This window comes from Apaloderma vittatum, unplaced genomic scaffold (assembly GCF_000703405.1).
Source record: "Apaloderma vittatum isolate BGI_N311 unplaced genomic scaffold, ASM70340v1 scaffold31426, whole genome shotgun sequence".
NCBI lineage: Eukaryota > Metazoa > Chordata > Aves > Trogoniformes > Trogonidae > Apaloderma > Apaloderma vittatum.
The window spans coordinates 830-26,564 of record NW_009720599.1 but is presented as its reverse complement, the minus strand read 5'-3'; the positions used below and the strand labels follow the sequence as shown (position 1 = coordinate 26,564).

Below are 25,735 nucleotides of genomic sequence, written 5' to 3'. Positions count from 1 at the left end.
CTGGTTAAGAGTGTTATCAGTCTTTAGTTCTTTATGATTGGAATACTGGATATAGATAGGTTGGTTACGAAGATGAGGCGTCACAGCAGAGTAGTAATTAACCATAGTCATAGCTGCTTCTTCTGTAGCAAGTTCCAAAAACGCCTGTAATTAAATCGTTAATTTTGAATATTTACAAAGCAGGTAATCTTCGTATTAGCAGCATATAAAAACGCTTAAAAGGTTTGCTAACATATTTTAACAAATATCAGTCTTCAGAACATGCCAATCTGCACACACCAACTCTATTTGCTAAGCTGTATCTCCCAAAATTCAGCTGTGAAGATGCTGGACTAAATACTTACTACAACTATTTATATAGCTGCCAACCACTCCCTGTTCCCCCCTACAAGTTTAGTGAAATACAGTATAAGTTCATTAAAAAACCAGAACAGAACAAAGGTTTGGGGTTTTTTTAAATACTTACTGTTACATGATTTATTTCAATAGTATTCTAACAGCATATTTTAAAATTAGACAGTAAGCATACTAAAACTTGGAAAGCAACAAATTACCTGATTTTTCCCTTTTAGCATCAGGATGTTGGTTACCTTACCAAAAGGTAAACCTAAAGCAATAACTTCTGTTTCTGTCACTTCCCCAGGCAATTTCCTGATATGAAGAACACGAGAAGGAGCCCCATCCATTTTATCGTCACCTTTGAATTTCTTGTTGTCATTACCATTGGCTGAAAGACATATTCAGACTCTATTTGATATGTTTACTGACATTATTATGATTAGTGCTTTATTTTAAAATGTTTTTAATTATAAGTTTTAAATAAATCTTCTTTAGTTTGATCCAAATAAAATTCAAGGATTCAGAACAAATTCTGAAAAGGCAAAAGTTACAGTCTCATGAAAGGTGGTCTCTTCAAGACTAACTCCATAGTTCTCCGTGATAACTCACTTTCTAATGACAAAAAAGCACAGCAAATCCTTTTCACCACACTTTCAGTGAAGTATCTCATATAACATCATGTAAGAACATTATGACTCAGAAGGGCTTATATAACTCTAAATTACATTTAAAAAAAAAAAACCAAAAAACCAAAAACTAAAGGCTATCCAGCATTTTTTGAAAACAGAAAAGTGGTGGTGAATAATAGTTACAAGAAGAGCTCCTGAAGTAAAGTTTTAAGGATTGTTTGCACTAAGGAACCAGACACAAAAAAACAGAAAAGCATCAAAGCAAGACAGGAAGCATTGCTGACACTGAGAAGGATCACCCTGGAGAGAAGGGACAAGCCAGAGGACTGACATTACACTAGTCTGAGGAAATCGACAACATTTCAAATTAAGGACAAATACAAAATGTCCATTATGAAAAAATGAGCTCATCTTCAGAAAAGGAAAAGTCAACTAATAAACACGATGCAGCCAAAATGTATGGGCAGAGCGGGAAAGAGCCGGACAAGATTTTCCTAGCAGAAGCAAGGAAGCATTAACATCAATGTACAAAGCACCAGAAAGATACCATTTGGAATACTGTACAGAATTCCTGTATAGAATTTCAGAAAAATTCCAGTTTGAGTTCCTTTTTTCTTGAACATATGCAATACACAATAAAAAGCTAACCGGTTGGACAGAAGAAGTCTTGCTTTGGAAAGAAAACTAAAAAAAAATTATTTACTTTAGACAAAAGGTAATACATTTAATGCCTGTAAATATGGCAGTGAAGTAAACATTCGAAAGATTCAAGAGCTAACGAACAACAGTGTCAAAAGATATACGTATATTCATCAATTAATGAATGCTGGAAATCAGAATGCATTTAAGATATGAGAGAAGCAAGAGTTCAGACTTTGGGTTTTTTTCTACTTCTGGCTACAAAACATGCAAGTCAGTCTGTGAACTATTCAACTTCTGATTTCACGTTAGACGACCAGTTTGGTGTATTTCTAAAAAACACATGAATTGTGAAAAGCAGAAAAATATTTGTAATTATTAAGGTTCAACTTTATAGGTTGAAGGCCTACAAAAAAGAGGATTACAAAAAAAAAAAGAAGTTACGGACAAGAATACTTTTTTTTTTAACTCACTGAAAAAGTAGAAACAGTAAGTGGAGGGGGAAGGGAGATCAATAGGCAGCATTTATCTAAGTTAAATTTTCCAAAAGCCGTCTTTCTTTGTACAAAAGTTGATGGCTGGGACCTCCAGAGAGAAGGAAATAAAGAAGTCCTACATTATCTCACAGCTCTAACTACAGAATACAATTCTGAATTTCTACCAGAAAAATAATTTACACCAAATAATCATTCCCTGCATAAAAATTTTGCATTAATCTATGAACAACTTGAGCACAGGAAGTTTTTTCTAAGGTATGCCTTAATCATAATCAAGAATTAAGTTCTAAGTTCTGTTTGCCTGAACCAAACCAATTTGCCCAAGATTAAAAACACAGAATGAAATGGACTCCTGTTTTTGCAAGTCAAGAACATCCACACTCCAGATCTGGATCTGAAAAGCCAAACCAGGTACAACATTTAATTACTTTTTCAATGCTACTAAGAAAATTGTCAAACTTCGGGGTCTCTGATCAAACCTGCAAACATACTTTGTACTTTTACAAGAATGAGGTTTACGTATTTACATTAAAGAAGTCAATAGATAAAGGATAAATTTATACACCAGGAACTCTTTCAGAAAATCACTCCTTTGTACCTTCTTCTATCAAGCAACCTTTTCATTCTAATTTGAAAGTTTCTAACTTCCACTTCAGCTATCTAGACCTAGCTAAATCTAAAATTCAAGACACTCTCTTAGTTAAAAACAGCATGCCTTAGAGGCAGGCCACCCCTTAACTTCCCCCTACTCCTATACTACTCCCCTTAAAAATAAATAAAAATCCCGATTTTTAAGAAGTTCTTGGAATGTGCAATACTTTCTAAGTCTTTTCAAATTTACTGTAGCAGACAAAACAACAAAAACCTAGTGACATCAAAACTGGTGAAAATTCAGCTAACTGAAAAGGTCAAATCCATGCAATAGTATGTATTTTATTTTTGGTCTGCTGCACAAAAAGACAATTCTGATGGAACACAGAAAAGTAAAATTTCAAAAATACACACTGGACTAAGATCTGAAGTCCATCCTTAGTCTACACAATTCATTTTGGAAAATGTGGCGAGACTGGCTTCCAGGTAGCCAGATTTCACCTCTTCAAGATTACACAATATAGCACTTCTCTCGTTCTCAATTTAAATCTCTAAAAAAGAACTAAAAGAAAACACTGTGAAGTCTGACAGGCTTGACAATGTATTACAAACAAAACATTAAAAACTAGATTTCCAATGCTTTTCATACTTAAGCTTTCTAAATAATTTGGATGCATTACAAGTTTCAAAAATGAAATATGAAACACTAATAATAAGAAGTGGGAAAGTAAAGGTTTTAAATGGAAAGATTTACTGACACTGGTAAGAAACTTGTGAGTTTTATTACATCACCAGTAAGGCAAATAACATGAATGCTCAGATCAGTATTTACAGAACTGTTTTGTCTTTTGTGTGGTGTGCAACATATAATTTTGACATATTAACTTTTCCACAGCATAATGTACAAGAATTTTTTTATTTTTTTAAACTAAAGCTTGTATTTGGTTTATTCTTTAGGTAATCCCAATGTTACTAGTAGAAGTATCCCTGGATAGGGTATAATCACTAACATACATGCATTTGCAAAGAAATGTTCCTTTAATAGTTATCATATTACATGAATAAATTGCTTTTCCACCTATTAGCACTGATGTCTAATATTTGAATTTTAAAGGCTTTCAACTTTTGCTGCAGTACGTTTAAAGAACAAATTTGTAAGATATATTTTGCTGTACTATATGTGTTTCCGAAAGAGCAGTTAACAGCTTTAACTTAACTTGTGTACACAAGTGTCTTACAAAATTTTGGTTTTTAAACTACCTTAAACTAAGCATCTACTAAACTACACTTTTTTTACTCACTTAAAAAAGAAAAAAGCTATACAGACAAGTGCCTCTGCTAAAATGTCTAAGTGAAAAAGTGTGTGTGTGTATATATATATATATGTGTTTGTGTATATATATATATATGTAAAGATAGATTAAAATAATATACACAGAAGTTGTGTGTACACATAATATACACAGAATTATGCTCTAAAGAATGTATGGCAATCAGAAAAAAAGGGAGGCAGGAGGGACTGGATGAGGGATTAGCAGGAAGCATTCTCAGTGCTTTGTAAACGCTCAGTTTTCAGCACTAGAGCAAGCTATTATGACGAAAGCTGTTTATTACTTATTGGTAGAAGTATACCTCACACACTGAGAGCTGAACTGGAAACATTCACAAAAAATGATGCCCATTTTCTTAAAGCAAAAGTTATCCCAAAACATATGACACTGGATTTTAAGAGAGAATAAATTGACACAGCATCAATGATTACTGCTTCTCTTGAAAGCCACAAGAACAGGTACAACTTAATTCTCTAACAAATTGTATTGGCATAATCAGTATCCATAGAGATTAATCGGTAAGTCAAGGTACTAAGAGAACAACTTTGTCCTAGAGTAGAAATGGGGTCAATGGAGATAAACAAGCAACCTGTAAGATCCTTCCCTATACACCACAAGAAAGAGAAAATAACAGAAAAAAAGGCGTGGGACAAGGGGATGGATGTTGGAGGGGGAAATCTTGAAAGCCAACTAAGAACTATTGCTGAGAAACTGCTAATAAAACTAAAATCTTATTAGGAAATAGCTATTTTATCAGGCAGTTTGGCTTTCATCTGAGTTGAAAAATCCGATCCATCATTACACACTTCTTCTAACAAATATAAAGACACATGGAAGAGCAAAATGCTGCAATATCTATTTTTAGGGAAAAAAACAGTAAAAAAAATCACCATGAGAATAGCATGACTAAAACACAGTGTTACTATTAGTTCATTTAGTAATCATGCTACAGCCCTACAGTTTGTTATTTTATTTTTTTTTTAAACAGTAAGTAATCATAATAAACCTGAGTACCTGTTATATTCAATTCAGACTATCAAAAATCCCCCAAACCTATTCTGTAACAGTCAGTGCACCAGTGTAAGCCCTCTTTGGCTCTCCACCAAGGAGAAGAAAAAGTCAGTTTCCATATGACATCAGTTGTCTATTTCTGAACAAAATCTCATCTCTACAAACAGCATTCAAAGCATTATTCTCCCATCTAAACAGGATACTACAGTCTAAATATAACTGATACATAAGCCATATCCCTGTTGCACACAGTTCCTTCAGTTTAGCATAATCAAGTTGTGGAAATTGAATGCTTAAAAGTTCACAAACCCTATAAATGGCCATTATCTAAATGACTTGGGTCCCTAGCATTTTTAGTCAGAAACTCCTACGTTATTAAATACAGAAACCCATACAGATATAAGCAACAGAATGAAGTGCAATGTACACAAGGCATTCAATCATTCAAGCTATAAAGATTCAGTGCTCCCAGTCTTTACACAAAAATTGATCCAAAAGTTTAGCAGACATTGAATAATTTACTTCCTGATAACTGTTATTAAAAACAGATTTTAATAAGATTTCATCCTAGAGAACTTCTCTGCACACAAGGGTTTCTGGTTTTGTTTGGTTTAAAAATTTGTTTTTTAAGAATACACAGCCTGAGTGTTCTGTGGGCAAAAATACACAGTTTACCTTGAAAATATATGAAGCCTTTATGTAAGATGTGTCATTTTCCTTTATGACAACCTTCTTTCATACTCACACAATCTCCTAAAAGAGAAATGTAACTATGTGGCTATGGATGAAGATTTTGCATACAATAAAAAGTTGCTCTCACCTATTATTTCCTGGAAAGAAGGGGAAAAATGTTAAAAAAAAAACCATCACGAGATGCTGATTATAAATCCCTGCATACTTGCAGTAGTAAAATAATTGATAAATATTCTTTCTGCAGGAGTCAATCTCTGTTTCACAACTGTGAGTGCACACCAGCAACCAACTACAAAACAAAATGTAAATACTTAGGCTTTCCTGAAATGCTTATTTCATTACCCAATACAATTTATAAAGACACGAAGCTTACCAGTAGTGTTTTTCATTGTTGTTGATAATGCATAAAGCACTTCTAGTTTCACATTAGATAAATATATGAAATTTAATGTTATCAACAAGCAGAACGTGGGACACATATCCACACAGAAAATACCTGACCAAGAGAAACTGCAATGGAATTATCCAAATACCTAGTTTATAACTGTAGATAATGACCAGACAGAAAGATTAAAATGATGCCGAAGCTACTGAACACGACCACCTGCATAAAACAACGAGATAAGGAAACCATAGGCAACCAGAAATTCGTAGGTGTAACAGAGACCACTGCCCTTTTGTTTGTGAGGTTCTTTCTTTGAATATATACACCCAGCCTGATGTCACAGCCAGAATGTGGAAAGAGGAGACCTTTGGATTGATCCAGTGAGAAACTTTTCCACAAGTGCCAACAGGCTCTTGCAGCAAGGAAAACAGAACCTTTGTTTTAGTAAGGCATCTTCAAAAGCACAAGCTAAAGATAAAATCTGGAATTTAAAACATTTAAGGTAAAGAACAAGAGTTACTACACCGAAAAAATACGAAAAACATGAAGAATGTGAAGTTCTCTGAAGCCTGAATTTGTTAAGCTTAAAATTAAAAGTTACATGTTTAATGCCAATTAGGACTGGTTGGTTATTTTTCTTATTTTGGGGATTGGAGGGGAGTACAATGACTTGTACTTCAAAGTACTTTACATGTCATTATTCTCACCTTGCTAGGCCACTACTACATTGTGGAAGTCTTACCACTGGAACTAACGCATTAACCAGAAGTAACAGGTGGATTTTTTTACCATGGACATGGGCCACATGCAAAGAAAAATCTTGACTGATCAGTAATAAAACCATGTTACAGTACATATAAGTAAACATTGTCAAGCAATTAAAAAGCAGCTTTTAATGGGCACATCTGCACATAGGCTGCACTGCTGTTTGAAAACCAACTGAGCAAGTTTTCTAAGCAACTATGGTAATACATAATATAGTATAATGGCTTTTCAACACTGCAGAAACTTCAACTATTGCGTTTCTCTTTGACCCTTAAAATCTGCAAAAATACTAGGGCTAGAGTGAAACACAACTGAAATGGAACAAATATGAATGACTATGATGAAATGATGCAGACAGAAATTACCTAAATTACTAACAGCCACATTTTACTTTTCCCATGTTGAGGTTTTTTGAGGGGTTTGTTCTTTGCTTTTTGTGGTTTCTTTTTCTAAAGTTTCTTAATTTGAAAAAAGGCATAATGTTCAGGCATTCAGAACATTAAAATTTAGTACATCCACATGCACACGCCCATGTATATCTGTAGAAAAAAGTTAATTATAGGCTATTATTAAAGTATTACTTTTTCCAAACACATATGCCATTCTTCAAATCTTTACAATTACTATTAACTGTAACCAATTTGCAAACTTCAGAAGCAAATTACCTATATTTAGGTATCATTAATATTAACTAGTAACAAATTTGCCATCAAAAAACAGCACACCTATGCTTATTCCCCAAGTTAAACACAGCACTTGAAATATTATTATCTTGTATGCCTCAGTGCTATGTATTCTGTTAATACAATGAATTATCTACCCAAGTCACTGCTACCATTTCCTGCTAATGAAGTAAAAACAAGATCAAGATTAATAGTATCATTTAAAGATCCAGGAGTCTGGTGAGTTCCGTTGCAAAATGATTTTTGAAATGTTTTACTGAATGAACTTAAAAGACACAAATGTGAAGAATGAAGCTACTGCTAGCTGTAGTTAAAAAAATCTGCCAATTCTTCTGCTTCGATCTCTCCTTTGGCAAGCCAATTTGCATAAAACTTTCATCATCATTTTTAGCTTTTTGTCTACATCCATGAAATATTTTTTTTGTGTGGATTTCAGCACTACAGCTCATGGCATGAACATTTTCATACATGTAACTTTCTAATAATTCCATTAAGCAGTTCTCCACCTGAAAAGAAAAAAGCCTCACAAGAAGTTGAGCATAAAAGTAACCCAGAGGGAATTACCTTTTCTAGTTCTTAAAGGGACTTTTATCTTAGCTATAAAAGCTCAGATTAAGCAACTGCAGTTACATATTTGCTAAACACACAACTCGGAAAAATGCTATGTGCAATCATTTACAATGTGCATAGCTAATGTCTTTAAAAACAACCAGAGTCAAAAATACTTTTTAAATATTCTAGCTTCAGCTCTGTCTTCCTAAAATGCTCTTACTAAACCTTACTTTAGGTTACTTAAACTGCGCTTGAGTCATTCTGTGCTGTACATCAACATGAAAAGAACAAATTCACAGGTCTTTGAGACAGTTATGCTCTCCAAAGAGATGGAAATCAAGAAAAATTACAATAGAAAATAGCAATAGATTTTTACAATATTTTCAGAGAAGCTGAAGGAAAACTCTAGTAGTAGATCAAGCAGTAGTAGAAGGCTTGTGATTCAGACAATGAACCTTCAACATTATCAATGTCAGCTAGTTCTAAAGAACTCAGAAACCTAAATATCTAACATCAAAAAGAGAACTTCTTAGAAAAGCTTAGGTATCTGCTGACCTGGAACCTTACAAGCTGTCCTCCCTGCAACAAATTCTGATCCAGTACATGGAATTCTTCACTCAACCTTCATACCATGATATTCTGCCATACTGCTTATAAAGTAATATGAGAAAATAAAAATATATTCTTTTACATTTAAATATACAAGTTTAAATGAAATGAAATTCCACAACAGCAAGGACAATAACCAAATTATGTCCAAAAGAGGGGATACAAGGGTTCAGAATTAAGTGGTAAAATCATCCTCAATTATCCCAGTCTATCATCCTTTTAAGGCTCTTCTTTTATAAAGGACATGAGAGTAACTTTACTTGTAGTGAATGTTAATATAACACACTGACAATCTCCTTTCATCTATACAGTCTTGAACATGGATGCTGATGACAAGGCTATTTTGAAAATGCTTAGGGATCAGGCCTTGTATTTTGAGAAATGCCTTTAGACAACAGTCCAAGATACTTTTTTCTTAATTCCATATAGTTCAACACCTTACCAGTGGTTCAAATAAGCTATAAGAATGCAAACAAAATGTCTGTCCAACAATTTTGCAAGTTTCTTTCACAAAAAAATATGGAGCGATTCATATGCAAGACTTCTTATAGGGCAGAGAAAGCATACATCTAAGGTAACAAGAGTATTCATAAAAGCATTCAAGAACTACAGCATTCTAACTGAATGGCAGCTTGCTACCAAAAAAACCTAAACAGAACTGTTACCACAATAAAGGGACCATTTTTACAACCTCATCTCTCATCTCACCCTTAAAGACACAGCCCCCAGTTCTACTGAAAACACCGACCTCCATGAAAAGGTCATTTCTCTGACAACTTAGGCAATTTATTTCAGGTTATTATTTCTATAGCAGAGATTTAGAAAGAAATGAGGCTGTGATTCACAAGTTTTTACTCTAAGTTTAGGCTTTCCAGGGTGACAACTGGTTTTCTGATTGTGTTTACTGCTACAAACAAGGCTGAGAGGACTACAAAAACAAACTGTCTGCTCTTCATCTAGGTATCTGTTTGGAAAAATATCACAGGATCAAATGCTGAAAATATCAAGGTCAAAACCAGAAAACAACGACCAGGTCTCATAAAATCATGACACTTCCAAACTCTAAGAACAAAAGGGCAAGAAAAAGTACAATTTTTAAGAGTTACAGTGTAGGCAGATTTCTACATGTCTCCTTTACAACAAACTTAATGCTTACAGATTCTTTCAAACTCTAGAAAATCTCAGGAAGATTCATCACTACCATGCCTGGGCTACAGTAAAAAAAACACCTCTGTTCACAAAAGTTTTAAATTCTTATAAAGAGAAAAGTAGTAACAGAACTGAAGCCAAAGGAGGCCATTAATTCCAAAATAAAGAATATTTCAACTCATTGGGCTTCAGGAGATGCGTACTGAAAAAGTAACATATGGGTTTCCATTTCAGACCTAATTACTTCTGAGTCTACAGTATGAACTTATAAACTGGGCAAGTCTCAAAAAAAGCATTTCCAGGCTCATGACAAACAAGACAGCTATGGGAGGACATATTCAAAAATAACATTGAACTGTGGACTTCGGGTATTCCACAGGCTGAGGTTTTTTAATATTTAACAAAGGCAAGCGGGCAGAAATTAGAAACCAATCGCAAGAAACCGCTTAAAAGTATTCTCCAAAAAATGGCTTGAATTATCATACTGCATTCAGATTAGGGGTTTTGGTTCGTTTGGCATTATTTTCCCAATAATCAACATCCTTCATATATTACACAATTAACACGAAAATTTTTATAACAGGCAACCGATACTACAGGAACCAGGCCATTACTTAAGACCACTGTTGGTTGTTAATGAGACTGTTTCTGAGAAGTCATTTATGGTTCTGGATACCTAGAGACATATCAAGAGGTCTTACTTGTATAAAATGTAAAGAATCACTTCATTGAAAACACCTCGAACAAACTGAGGAAGAGAATCTGCATTTGTTAAATACATCAAACTCCCATGACCATGTAATGGAATCAAAGTGCTCTTTTCCATTTTCAAACTTTCTGTGGAGAAAATAATTTCTACTTAAAATTGAGGCTTTTTAGGCAAGCCTCTGTATTCTTCCTTCCCTTTAGCTTTTATTTTTTTTCCTTTGATAAATTTACCTGTATTTAGTTTTCCTGAACTAAAAGTTTCTCTGAAAAATATATGGAAAATAGGGTAACACTCAGGACTATGTCCTGATAACAGTGCTTTCCCTGCACGTCCCACTACCCAAATCCAAACCCTCACACACAAGACACAAACTCTTTTTCCTTCTGGCTTCTCATTCAAGTAAAGCAAACTGCTTAAGCCCTAATATCCAGGACTGCAGAGGACATCAAAAAATGAAAACAGGAAGAAGGACCTCTTTCAGAACCAACAGAAAGAAAAAGCAGTGGAGATAAACAAATGTTCTGAGGTTCTAAACTGGCTATGAATGCACTACATTGCATTTGTAATCTACTCTGAAAACGTATCACCTCTTTACCTCTGGTTATAGAACTTCCAAAGGGAGCAGTACTCCTCTCTTCTGCTGCCACTCCCCTACCCCACATGGCACAGCATCTAGCAAATGTGCAGCCCTATGACAGGTCAGTAAGTTGCTCTAAAGTTTTGGGCAGTGTATTTTAGTGCCAGATTAGCTCATTGTGCAAGTGTATAAGCACTTCAACACAGGAGAGCAGAAACATGGAATTGGGTGGGTGGTTCTGCTTGTGCTAAGGATGCAGGATGAGAAAGCACAAAACTACTCATTCTGGCAACAGCTGTCACCACAGCACCCTAAACATAACATTAAATTGAACTCTGAATCCCCATCTTTTACTTCTAGATAAAAAAGAGGAAGTCTACTACTAACATCAGCAACTACACTGCTCACCACTACAGAAAAACTAATCAGGCACATTAAAGCAGTAAAGCAGGCAACAATCTGGAAAGCCCAGCAACACTCCAATGCCAGGCACCAATTCCTACACATATCTAAGAAAAAAAAGAAAAAGATCAAAAAAAGAAAAAAAAAAGCAAGACCTCTGAAGTGAGCCCTCCAAGTGACTCAAAGCACATTCAAGCATTAACTACAACAGAAGGCATTTGAGTACGAAAAGCCTTTCCATTTAGCATCACTAGAAATTTGACTAAAGAACGACGTTCACTTTGCACTGACATTCTGAGATTCTACCACCGCAACCTCAAACTGAAGCAGCAAAGTGAAGTTTTCAGCTTTAGTAATCTAAACCAGAACAGAGCAAAACTGTTTTCCTGAATCCACATCCTATTATGAAATTGGCATAGCGCTCCTCCCTGTAAAGCCCAGACCTGCAGATGTCTGCAGATGTACAAGACAAGTGTAGTTTCTCATGCCATCACCCACCAACAACGTATATACAGACATCTGAAATATGCCTCTTGTTTTAAGGGATTATTTTTTACAGATACCCAAGGTTTGTGAGTCTACTACAGTCATACCAATGGTATATCCCTCTATAGAAAAATGGATTCTTGTTTCACTGTTTTTCCCTTTTAAACAGGAAATGACTCCAAGTATAAATGATAGATTTCTCCTTTGAAAGGGCATCACTTACCAGTAACTACCATGCTGCTCATGTGAGAGTTCGGGCTATTGAGTACACTGCCTGAAAGAAGTTCGTCAGATCCTCTCTAAAAAGAAAGAGACAGTAAGAGATTTTTTTTCCTCTATTTTGTGATTTTTAAAGATGATATTAAAAATGTCAATCTGACATTTTAAACCTTTAGAAGAACTTAAACAAGCATAACCAAACCTATTCAGATTTGGTAGACTTCCTCTTTTCAGATAAGTGCAGTAACTTGGAATCTAAGTAAAGCAGTATATTTACATGGCAATCTTTGAAATAAGAGCAGCATAAGTACAGTTGTTTCACCCACCACTGAAATGAAGCCACCTCCAGATGCAGCAAGAACTGCTGAACAATAATTTTGTCCAGCATCTCAAATTAAAATATTAGTATAATTAAATATAGTCTGTTTCAATAACATTCAAATGTACTTGTTTTTAATATATGTATGTATTAAATTATTAGATCTATCTATAACTACAAAGGACATCTATAAATACAAATAGAAATGTGGAGTTTAGCTAAATTCTACCATTTCTATTTAAGAGAAAAAGAAAAAGGAAAAAGGAAAAAGAGAGAAAGAAAGAGAGAGAGAGAGAAAGGGAACACACAAGTGAGAGAAGAGAAAGAAGGAAAAGAGAAGAGGGAAAGGGAGCGCAAAAATAAAAAAAAAGAGAAGGGGAGAGAGGGAGGAAAGGGGAAAGAGAGAAAACAGAAAAAGAGAGAGAAAAGGAAAAAGATAAAAACAGAAAAAAGAGAAAAACATAAAAAAGAAAGAAAGAGACTTGTATCCATAGGAAATTATCAACTTTCATTCTGGGGACATCCATTTGTCCTGCAAAACACAATTTAGGGCAGGGTATTACATTGTCATAGTAATTCCTAAAACATCAAAAATAACAATTAAACAGTCTTTCCGGAAATGAGTAAAAAGTGGGCTACAAAAATCAGACGAGGGCTTATACTGAAGACATACAAGAGTACAAGACAGTCTTTTCCTTTCAAATTATTTGCAAGATGTGCATTTGACATAGTTGAAGAGGCTTTCACTTCTTTTACAGCCTTTTTTTTTTTTCCTTTATTTTTTCTCTCACTCGCTCCATCCCTCAAGACTTTTTGATTCCTTCCCCATTTCAAAAGTATTTCCTCAGCACCCTTAATATTAATCCAGGTCACTGCTAAAAATGGAAATTAGGAACAAAACCAGTTACTACCCATCTTTAAAAAATAAATAGTTTTATTTCTTTATTTCTGTTACAATAGAATCTCAAGAATGGTTAGTGAACATGTTTTACTCAATACTGAACACCAACCTAACTGGAGCATGCAATCTTTCTAGGCAGCACAGTTGCAAGATGCATAAAAACAAACCTTTACCATTTTATCATAATGCACTGTGTGTCCATACACAGAACAGTACGTTAAAGTTTGTTTAATCCAGAAGCTCTTAAAAATAGTATATATGTGTATGCAAACAGAGAGCCATTAAAGTTTATACAGCTTCCAACTCCAGCTCTGAATACTCTTTATACAGCTTATTGAATAATCTAAGCTCTTAAGGGTACATAGCAATCAACAAAGCTGTGCCCATCAAATCACCAACAGATTTCCTTGAAAAACGAGTAATGCCAAACACCAAGGCAGGACCATGAGAAGGCCCATGTCTCAATGTAAGGACGGATCTCTAATCAGGTACGACTATGGAAAAATTTAGCTGGACAAAACTGAGAAAAAAGATAGAGAAATTATAGGAACTCTCTTATTTCAAACTACATTGTTTTCTACTGTAAAAATAATACACTAACCCAGGCACTCAGTGTAAGTTGAAACATAAACATTCCTTCTTATTTAATGTTCTTTTTTTCTAACATAGTATTAATATTTACATGGGTAAAATATTGCAAAGATCAAGGTTACTAGCAGTATTAGGTCACACAGCAATAACTGCAGTTTTTTCTGCTCGCAGCCATCTACCTAGTCTTGCTTGGAAGCCCTTGTCTGTAGCCTGCATAGCTCAACTGAACAGGCAGAAGTAGCAGCAAAGACTGATTCACAGTCAGGCATAAAGTAATTCAGCAACATTTATTTTTTCCCCTAATATGCCACGCATTAATTTGCAGTGGTACAGCAGTAAATATGTAAACATCTGAAGCATCTCCACTACCAAACTAATGCTCTTCCCAAAACCTGCAGGAAATTTACAATTCTCAAATATATCAAATTTGAGCTGTCTTCAGCTTCAAAAAGTTACTTACATCAGCAGCTGCTGACTAGCAGAACACAAGTGTGATTACATAAACTTCTGGTTCCCAGTAAATCAGGGTTTCAAAAAGCTGTTAATTTCTTAATCCACAGCAGGAAAATCCAAAAGGAACACAAATTACTCAACAGAGTGAATATTCAGTTACTGTATTTGTGTTTCATGAACACTTAAAAGACTTTTCATTTTGAAACATATCATTTTGCATTTCATTAATACATTCAGAGTCAGTCACAAGATTTGTCATTACACTTGAAAAAGTTTTAACAGTGTTGCTTCAGAAGAACAAGTAAATGTGAATTCCTTATATTGGCACGTATCATAAATTCATAAATTCTACATTTGTTTTATTGTCATAGATCAGTGGCCATAAGTCTGATTCACAGATGTACAGGTTCACATGTGGAGCGTTCTTCCAGTTCACCGTGAAATCACAAATCTATAGCAAACATCTGCTAACTCACTCCTATACATACTTGTGAAGCTTTTGGTAAAAGACAAAGATATCTCTCTTACAGTGCAAGTCATCATGTTAGATCCATGTGGTTATTTTTCCTTATCAGTTCCTTAAGCACCCTAAGACACCTCTGCACTTCATTCAGCATATAACTTTCAAACCACCTATGCAGCAAAAAAAACATACGTACTTGGGCACAGAGAGGTTATAACACAAAATCAAAAGCAGTAACTCCTGGTAATTCTCATTTGTTTCAAAGGAGTTATCTTAACATGACAGTTGTCTAGTAAAGCAATTTAATATAAGCATTTCAAGTAAGCCAATGAGTACTCTTAAGAGTGACACTACTATGTGACACAAGCACCTCCTGATTTACAGCATAGACATAAATACTTATTTTACTTACATTTATTCAGCAGAGATAAGACTTTATTCAATTTGTCGTTTAGGGTGCTTGGCTTTGTTTTTATGTGCATTTTCTTTTAGTGGGTGCTAAGCCAGAAAGGACTGGCATCTTGCTCCAAGGGCAGAGCTCTTTATCACTCTGCTATCTCACACATGAATTTCAGAATTATAATCCTTTTCCCAAGCATCTTGAACATTCGTTATCTTATTCTCAAATACACCAGTTCTGCTAGTCAAATTATACAAAGTAAAGAAACCTTTAAACTAATTTAGGTAAATTCTACTGAGTGTTTCAGAGATAAGGAAACTAAACCCATATCTCTGAAGAACATAGCAAATCAGATCCAATGAAGAATGGAAGATCCAAGATCAACGTTCACTTAACTGTTTTCCCCATCTGTGCAAACTGCTGTGCTCTAAAGAATCAAAGCAAGTTTGAGATTGTATAATAAGACTGAATATCACAAATATGCAGATAACAGACATCACCAAATCTAAGTTAAAGTAACAAACAAACAAAAAACACCACCATGATTTTATTTTGTCATGAAAAGGAATTTTCCTATAATAGCAACACAGTAGAGACTAGCTGAATATCCATTTTAGGATGAGGGAAGGAGATTATAAAGGACAAAATAAGAAGTACAGGCTGCTATTACACTATTAATAGGTCATCTTCTGACAGCTAGTCCTCAGCACAAGTTTTCAATGCCGTATTTCAATTCCTACCAATGTCAAGAACAGTCATCTTTATCAATCTTCCATAAAACCTAAACCATCAACTATTCAGATCAGAGACAACTAGAATATCTCTTCATGAATGCAGTATCTCCCAAAATACTACTGCACAAAACAAAGCAATTGCCACACCAACTTCTTGCAGTGAGTGAACCTTAAATTTGGTGCAGTCAATACTGTCCATTCAATGAAACCCATGTTATCACACCTTTGCCCCTGTGAGAGCATTTCTATCCCTGGTGTGAAAATAGCACATTAATGTATGGCTTCAATCGATGGAATTACAGAAATCTGAAACCTAAAATCACCTTCATGAAAAGCTGAAAAAAACATACCAACTTAGATTTTGACCATGTATATCAGAGAAACTTTAAAAAATATTTTATATACTGTGCATTTAATTTTTCTGAAGATAGTTATTGTACACATTCTGTCTCTTCTATAATTTACAAAATCAATTACAGAAGGAGAAATAAACCCCCCCTAGCAAATTAATCTCCTAGCTCCTTGCTTTAATGGTCATAGCTTACTCTGAATCCCTTACTACATAAGATGGATTTACATGGCTGGATTTCAGATTTTTTTTCCCCCCCAAAACAGACTACTGTAAAGCTTTATACTATCACAGGTTATATTAAGTAGCTATGTAATTTCAGGAAGTCATTACAGTCATACTATCCTTCCAGGCTAATCAAAACCATACTATTTATAAGCCTTTGCCAACTCTTTTCTTCACATTCCAGATAGGGCTTTAAATATTTCAAATGTTCTCCAGATTTTATTACATCCAAAGTTAAAAGAAAAAACATCTAAAAAACCCCCCAAAGAGTAACAACTTAGGCTTGAGAGTTACCAAAGAGGTTGACTTTTAAGCATCAAAGTACTTCTGGACAACTGTTTATGAAAGAGAAATATTAACAGGTCTCTTCCCAATAATTCAGGGCTATGGAGAATGATCAGAAGTTATGGCCGAATGTAATGTAAGCGTGTAACAGAAGGCTTATTAGAAGCATATAGATGCACTACAATACTACCAGAACACTAAATCAATACTAGTAGAAAAGTAAACAAGTGACAAAACTGTACTTTGTTAAAAAGTCAACAACATTATTTAAACAGTATCATCCCACTATTAAAGATAAAGAATAAACTCAAAGGTATTGAAAAACGCATTTCCTGATAAATTCCCTCATTTCTGGTATTCAAGTTTGCTGATACTACAGCCACCTCTCAAGAACAGGATGCTTTTGCCCCACCATTTCCCTCTCACACATCCCCCAGATGAAAGAAAAGAGAACTTTAGCTGCACTGCACATTTACCACAGTCACTCTCAGCCTAGAGGCATGAATTTCCCAAGGGATATGACAAGCCAGGAGACAGATCTCATGATTTAAAGAAATCTAACAGCATTGTAAAACACTTTATTTCTAACAACACCTGGGAACAATTTAAAAGAAAAAGGCAAAAGCCTGACAGTGTGGGAAAAGAATAAAAGCATATGAGAATTCCAACCCAGACATTAAACATTCCCCTCTAACAGAGACACGCTTGTAAACACACTACTTCAATATGCAGTGTCTGAAATAACTTTGGGGACTGGATGTTGCAAACAACAGGAAACACACTTTAAATCTCCAAACACAGCATTTATAAAATTCATTCAGCTTACATGTGATAGATCAGAACTTAATGAATGCTTCACTTTTAACAGGTTATACTTTTAATGAAACCTGGCATAAATACACCCTCAGATATCCTTTACTGGAGAAGAAATACTTGATCCGCTTCATGCTCTGACTATAAGCACTGCTGTCAAAACACATAACCCAAATTACTGAATGAATAGACCATCCCACCTCTCTCATGTATAGGATCACCGAAGACTCATTCAGGACAGGACAAGCAGAGTCCAAATACGCAATCCAAAGGAAGTTCCATGCAGGTTCATAGGTATTTTGCAAAGCATAGTTTAACCACAAGTTTGTTATCATTTCATCAGAACCTCACATTCAAGGTTTAAGTCTACTCGATTTTTTTTTCAAGACTACGCTACTAAAATGTATTAGCATGAAATCTTATTTGATAAGGCCATGAACTCCATGGGTGCTTAGCAATTCACTTGTAACTTCACTTGCTTTTAATTCAGTATGAAGTTAACCAGATACAATATGACTACCTTTCCATACTTACTCTCTCTATTGTCTTTTTACCCTACTTCAGTTCTTTTTCCTGCTGTTCTCAACAAACCATATATTGTTTATACAGCCTAAAAGCTAACTTCACCATTTTTACACTTGTATTTTTTTCAGTAAGGAAGGATCAGGGAGGAAATTAAGCTTTAATGTTTTTTTTTCTTTCAACTATACACATAGTATATGCCCTGTATCTAATTTATGAAAACACACAAAATTTGTAAAAATTGAGAGTGGTGAAGGGGATCTGAAAACTCTGAAAGGAGACAAGTCTCAATTCCTATCAAAAGTCTCCAAGTTCCCAAAATGCAATCCAGAAAAGAGCCAAATTTTTCAAAGCAACTGAGTCTCAAGAAGGACTATTAAATCAGAAAGCTCAAGAGTTAAGAACCAAATCTCCACTTAAACTATGTCATCCACCCGTGTTTGGAAACCTTCACAATTTCAATTGTAACGAAAGACTGCAGTAAGAGTCTAGTCCAGTATTAGTCAATGCTTCAAACACCCAGGAGGAAGTACACAGACAAGGTAAATTATTTCAGCATTTCAGACTTTACAATTCATTTTTATCAAGAAAAAAATGTTACTCTGAAGCAGCTGTATGTAACTGGGAGTAAATTAGAATAGGTGAGAAGAACTAGCTAGAGCTAATACCTGGATGCGTTCTTAGCTTTCTAGCTGGAGAGTCATGGCACCTAGACAAACATATTTGGTCCTTCAGAAGCAGTTTCTACATCTTGAGATTCACGAGGAAGGAATTTTCTACTTGATTCTCTGCTATTTCACAATACTAAATTAGAAACACTAGTGTTATTTTGTCTGTAAGTTAATACTCATGTTATACATTCATAGGAGAACTGATTTTATGAAATGCTTAAAATGGCTGTCTGTATTTGCAGCTATAAAAAAAAACCAAATATCCAAATCCCTAAATCAAACATCACATTCCCATTAACTGCCTGTGAAACCACAACCTCATTTGAACCAAGTACCACCAAAATCAACAGTTCTACATTCTCCCTGGTCCCAGCAACTTGTTCTTATTCTGTCTGCCCCAATTCTATATTGCTACAAGCATTTATGCAATCACAGGCTTTGGTACAAATCTGACTAAAAAAGCTGTAACTCACTGCTGTGTCAGCTTAGCCTTATCCTGGTTAAGTTCCCAAGAGAGGTTTGTCAAGTGGTTACCCAAACATTTGTTGTGCAAGCATTACAGTGACAGAGAACATTGGAATGCAGCTTGATTTGCTTGAGAAAACATGGCCCAAAGCTCTAAAAAATGGGAAAGGTATTTTTATTTTCATGTTGGTATTGGTTCTTATTTCAGATGCCACAGGTGATCATATTTCTCTTCCTACAACCCCTCAATTAGGATGCAAAAACAGGTTTTTCTACTACAAATTAATAATAGGTGGTTTTCAATTAGTGGCAGACATCAATATATATCAGAGGTATATTAAGCCTTCCTTACACTGATGCATACTTGCTACAGAGCACCAACTTATTTTCAGTGTTTGTCCTCTCTCTCCATTTTCAGCTCTCCCTATTTTTCCACATGTATTATGGTGGCAGAATGAGCATTATAAAAAAAGAAAGTTACAAAGAAAAAAGAATTGGAGTAGACTGCTTTGGGAATAAATATGAAAGTAATTTCAAACAGGGTCAGTTTACAGAAATTACTGTTAAAAAGAGAGCAGATGTTTTTCATCGTAAAGAATTTTATTTTTTGTCACAAAGGACATATTCCCCATATGACTGCTGAGAAGACAAATCCAGACGCTGGTTCTAAACACACGAACACGGTATCACGTCATTCTTCACTGCTACCAACGTTCTGTATTTTGCTGTCTGCTGTTGATATGACTCAGTACTACTGAACACAAAAGCTGATTTAAAAACATTATCCTAGCTAACACAAAACAGTTTCTTCAATTCATGGAGAACCTGTTTTTCTTATGTCACTGCCCTCAGCAGACTATCTAATCAACTAGTAATATACTAGTAAATATATCAGACATATAAAGCTAGCTCAAAACTACCATTGTAATATTTTAAATACAATAAAACAGACATCATGTGGCATTTGTATGAAGTCAGTTTTTTATCCTACTGCTTACTTCCTTTTATTTAACTATATAGAATGACAACAGTGAAGGCAAAATAGATTTCAGAAAAAAGAGGAAACTGAAAGGAAAAAACTACTTAAATGCACTGTCTCCTTTCTTAAGTTTGTCTAAACTTATCTTCTGACAACTTGCTATTTCTGACTCTTTTGCTACGCATATTTTCATTATACAGCATACAGGTCAAATAAAAAGTCACAATACATCCACGGTATTTGTTTTTACCAAAGGAAACAGTTATTAATAGCCAAATATCAGTGTTCTATAATTTTCTTAAGGGAAGTGATTACCCCTCAGAATTTGAGTTTAAAAAAAAAAAGTGGACAACGCTTCAAGAATCTTCTGGTTTTAACTAGCACCCTTCCCTCACTCTATTATATTCCCCCATATTAAATTTCAACAACCAGGAAAAAGGGAGACTTTGCAACACATTACTGTTTGGAAAGCTATTAGAGAATACTAGGATAGCGCTTCTTAGCATCTTCTACTCAACTCGTAACATAACCAATTAAACATGAACCAAGAATTCCCACCTTACTTAAGCTTACTGTGAAGGACTTTTGGCAAAAAAAGGCCTTTCCCACATCTTTAAACGTTACAAAACAATGTTTACAACAATACACACGTTTTCCATCCTAGGTGTAACTGGGGCTATCCACACCGGGCAGCTGAAGCTCAGCTTTTGGCCACTATAAACCAAAGCAGTATCAACAACGTCACAGATTTCTGAATGCTATGTACCAAATAATTCGTCCATAAAGGAACAACTGCTTCTTTTCTCCCACCAGGCAGAAGTACACCTCAGCCATTCTGAAATGTACAATGCACGTACACAAAATGAGTCACTTAATTGCTCAGGCCCCATTTACTGCACAGCTATGCAAGCAATTAAGGAGAAAGATGATACTTTAGACTGAAGTGGCACACACTGAAATACAGTAAAAAAAGAACTATGATCTTCAATATGCACCAAAAGTTCACCTAAGTTATTCCTGGCATCTGTGTGATGTATATTCTTTACATCACATTTTATACTCCTCCAAAGACTCTTAATTACGCCAGAGAAAAGATAAATTAAATACTTTGGGATTGAACTAGATGATTTCTAGAGGTCCCTTCCAACTCCTAACATTCTAACTTCATACATTCACTCCAAGAGTTTAAAAAAACTCTATCACTCCAAGTGCCAAATTAGTTTCCTTATCCAGATTAAAGCATCATAACTGTAAAGAGAACACAAGATAGCTATGCAAACTACAGTCGTTAGATTCTGATACTCAAACCTATATGGTCAGTGAGCAATGAGACGTTTGAGACTAGAAGCTAGCTAGTAGGCTGTTTCATTGTTAGTGACTAAGATCCTCATTGAATAAAAACAGATCAACTAAGATGTGCCTTTTTCAAACAAAACAAAACAAAATTACACAATACGGCATTTTTTAAAACTACACATTAAGAAATCCATAAATTTAAGATGTATAGTATTTCTTCAAGAAACTGTACATTAAAGAAAATAACCTATGAACTATGTAATAGGCTCTCAATAATGGAATCCTTAGCTCTGTTCTATTCAAAAATATTTGACACGCTAGTCATATACAACAGGAGTTCATATCAGATACAGAGGTAAAGCTCATTCTTCTTGTATTTTGTAAATTGTAACATAAGGGGTGAACTGTGTTGGAGTGACATTTCCTTGCCTTCTTGAATTCTAGGTAAGCAAAACAAAAGACACTACGGACCAGATCAAATATGAATATTAGGAAGAATTTCTATACTGAAAGGGTTGTCAGCCATTGGAACAGGCTGCCCAGTGAGGCTGAGTCACTGTCCCTGGAGGTGTTTGACGGGTGGATGTTGCGTTGGGGAGAATCGTTTAGTAGGTTGATAGGAATGGGACAAAAGCTGGACTTAATCATCTTCTAGGTCTCTTCCAGCTGATATGATTCTATTATTCTATGAATTATTTCATACGTACTTACACAATGACTGGGTTTTGACATGTTTTAATGCTTTCAAAAATTAAATACACTGCTTCTCTGACAGGTTTTAGCTGGGAAGCATGCTCCAGCTGCATATTTCGAGTTGTGCAAATCCCCACATTTAGTCTATGTAAACCCAAGTTTTCAAATAGTATTTGTCATTTTTTCCACCTCCACTTGGAATTTTTTGTTCTCATCAGCTTTCGGTGTTAATTTCTGGTGACTCAACATATACATAATAATCAAGACTGAACATTTGATGGTTTGATGAACAAAAACATTTTAAATCAAAGCATACAGCACAATTAAAATGGTAGTAGTTTCAAATTTAGCAGGTAACTCTTGAGACTATACAACTGCTATTACAACATTACAAACAAGTATTCCTTTTACTTAATATACTACATGCAGTCCCCAACACTCAGAAGCCTTTTTTAAACTCAAAGATATTCCAGACTACAGTAGTTGACTTCTACTACTACTTTTTTCCTAATAGGTTCAAAAATATAGTGTGTTCACTCTTCTGTTTAAGAGAGAAATTAGCCAGATAGTAGTTAATATAATATCCAAATTTTTATTGACAACTGATTATGATAAAGCAAATTTTCTTAACACAAGGTTCATATGTCACAATCCCCTTCTCCAAGTACAACTGAATATATCACCAATATGCTGTATAACTGATCCATATGTTCAAAACCTCAAGAAAGAAAGCATCAGATCAAACAAATATGGTGGATAAGTTGATTTCACATAGGTAAATCCCTGCTCACTTTCAACTATATCGAGTCATAACATAAGCAGTGTCAAAAGAGCATTAATACTGCTGATGCAACTTCTTGGACTCAAAACTTGCTCCCTACACATTCCATAAACACCCCAAAGAAAAGAAAACAGCAAAGAAAAGACAATATGAAGGCTTCCAGTTGTTTATATACCACCTATAGGTAAAGCATTCCTCAACTCTGAAACATCCCTTCATCAAGAGCAATGAATATATGAGAACATAAAGCACACGTTTCACGTGGCCTTCTACAGGACATGACTGAGGCTAGCATTACACTGCTATTCAAACCACTCCATTAGTGAGAAATTCCATTTTCCATTCTTATTAGTATCCTGAGATAATTATAGAAACTCCAAAATACAATCCAGTTAGTCCTCCCATATTTAACAGCTTTCTTCAGGAAACCATCATCCTTTTTATTTATTCCCACTACTTTCATGTACAAATGGATAGCTTCCTTTTAAAATCCAGACAGTAAGTTCGTTCTTACAAGACGAAGAACACACACACCTTTGACACTTCTGTGCCTTTCCTCATACTTATTCACTACATCTGATACCCTTTGTCTTGCCTTCTTTCTTATATTCATAATGTAACTTCTACAATCAAGAGAAAGAAGCAGTTAAGTCATCTGAATTGTCTTTATTTCATGATCTGGCCACCATCCGAAAATACAGTTGTTAAAAAAAAAATAAATCACACTACACACCTACAACCTATCTCATGAATGCTCAAATTTTCATAAGATTTTAAGTCACTCATAATTAAGAATAACAGAGATACTGAATTAATTTACTTATACTGAAGTGAGAATGTCAGAATTTAGGTACAAGCAATGCGTGCTCTACCTGAAATTGTTTCTTCACTAGATACAGTTGAGGGCAATTTAGAAATTGCTTTGCCCCAAAGCTATTCACATGGGGCAGTTTACTTCTGAAAGACTTGTACTTCTTTAGGTATTGCTCGAAACCTTTAAACACATTCCTACAGTTTTAATCAGTTCATACTTTGTTCTCCCAGGCAACACAGAAACAAACATGCCGGTTAGTATTTCTGATTAGAATTAGCTCCCACAGAAGTACTTTAATAACTACAGTTCTCCCTTGATTCAGAGAGTGATTTTAAGCGTGTTTCCTATACTACATGGACATGTGGAGCCAGATAGGTCCACAATCTATCTAAGTGACTTCTTAAAGCTCCTTCACGAAGCAAGCTTGCTATGAAACATAATACAGGTAACATCTTTCAGAATAGCTACTGTATCCACAGGCTGTACAAACACTAGTCAAAATCCAGCACGACCAAAACTACATTTGAGTCAAAGAACTTTACTAGACAAAACCTGGCTTACCAAGAAGTTAACACAGATCAGCTTGAGTGAAAAGGCAGCTATGTGTTATAGCTACAAAGTCCCTGGACTAATGTGGAAACTTAGCTGTTTGCACTAGGAAACTTGTACGTTTCTACTACTGAAATAGATGTGCTTGCATGCATTCATTAACATAACTTAAAGTTCTCTTGTCCAACTACGTTTGCATTCTCATTATTTCTCAACCTGCTTCTATAAAGTACTTGTATAATTCCTGCAACAGATTTGAATATAAAAGTGAAATAAAAAGTAAGTTAACCGTTTGAAGTTCTTTCTCTTTTATAACCAGTCTGATAAATTCATAACTGAACTTGAGTAATAAAAAGCACAGAGAAAAACCTTTTCTCTGTCTACATAACAAATTCTACCTCCCATATTTTTGTGTCCTATTACAGACAGTCACTTTTTAACTTCAGTGGTAAATGTTTTGAAAAAATGATGGGGGGAGAGAAGAAAACATGTATTTTACAGTCACCATGCAACAATGACAAAGTGTTTTTCTGAAAAAAAAAAATCTGCAAAACTAAGCTTTAAAATAAGAAGTTGATACCACTACATTAATCTTGAACCATTGATTACAGTTCAGTGTCTAGAAAATTTTTTGTATAGAGCCTCTAGGGATTTTTTGTTAACAAGGTATATACTGCTGACTAAATATCCATGGCCAATGACTAATTACCAGCGGCCAATGATTAGTTAAATCTTACAAGGTGCAATTACTGATGCCCGAAGTAGTTCATTTTGTGCCCCCTTATTTGCTAAGTGTACATCCTACCTTCACACCAACTGCAACATCAGTGACAATGCTGTAAAAAAAAGAAAAAAAACAAGAACACAAGTCAACCAATTTATCCTCAAAAAAACAACTTTTATAGGTATTGCAATGCCAAAATAATGAGGAACTGAAATAGACAACAACTTCCCCAATCAAGGAAACATGTTTAAAGAACACAGGAGGACTCAGGGGAAGTACAAAAGGAAACTTAAAAAAGCCTCTGAGCTTCCTCAGCTTATTGGCTTCTCCAAGAGTCAAAAGTTTCAAGTAAACATTACTCCAAAGCAACAGTGCTAGGAAATTGATTTAGGGAACTTGGGGTTCTGGACTACATGAGAGCACAGGGTGAAACATGACATCA

At 34.9% G+C, this 25,735-nt stretch overlaps 1 protein-coding gene across 1 annotated transcript; it reads right to left on the bottom strand.

Annotated features, from left to right (window-relative positions):
• On the bottom strand, window positions 1–25,405 carry LOC104275186 (polypyrimidine tract-binding protein 2-like; the record flags this gene model as incomplete). Its single annotated transcript, XM_009871065.1, has 4 exons — window positions 1–144; window positions 555–727; window positions 12,271–12,346; window positions 25,375–25,405. Coding segments are annotated over 4 exons (424 nt in total), but the record flags the coding sequence as incomplete, so codon positions are not given.
• Between the last annotated feature and the right edge of the window lie 330 nt (window positions 25,406–25,735).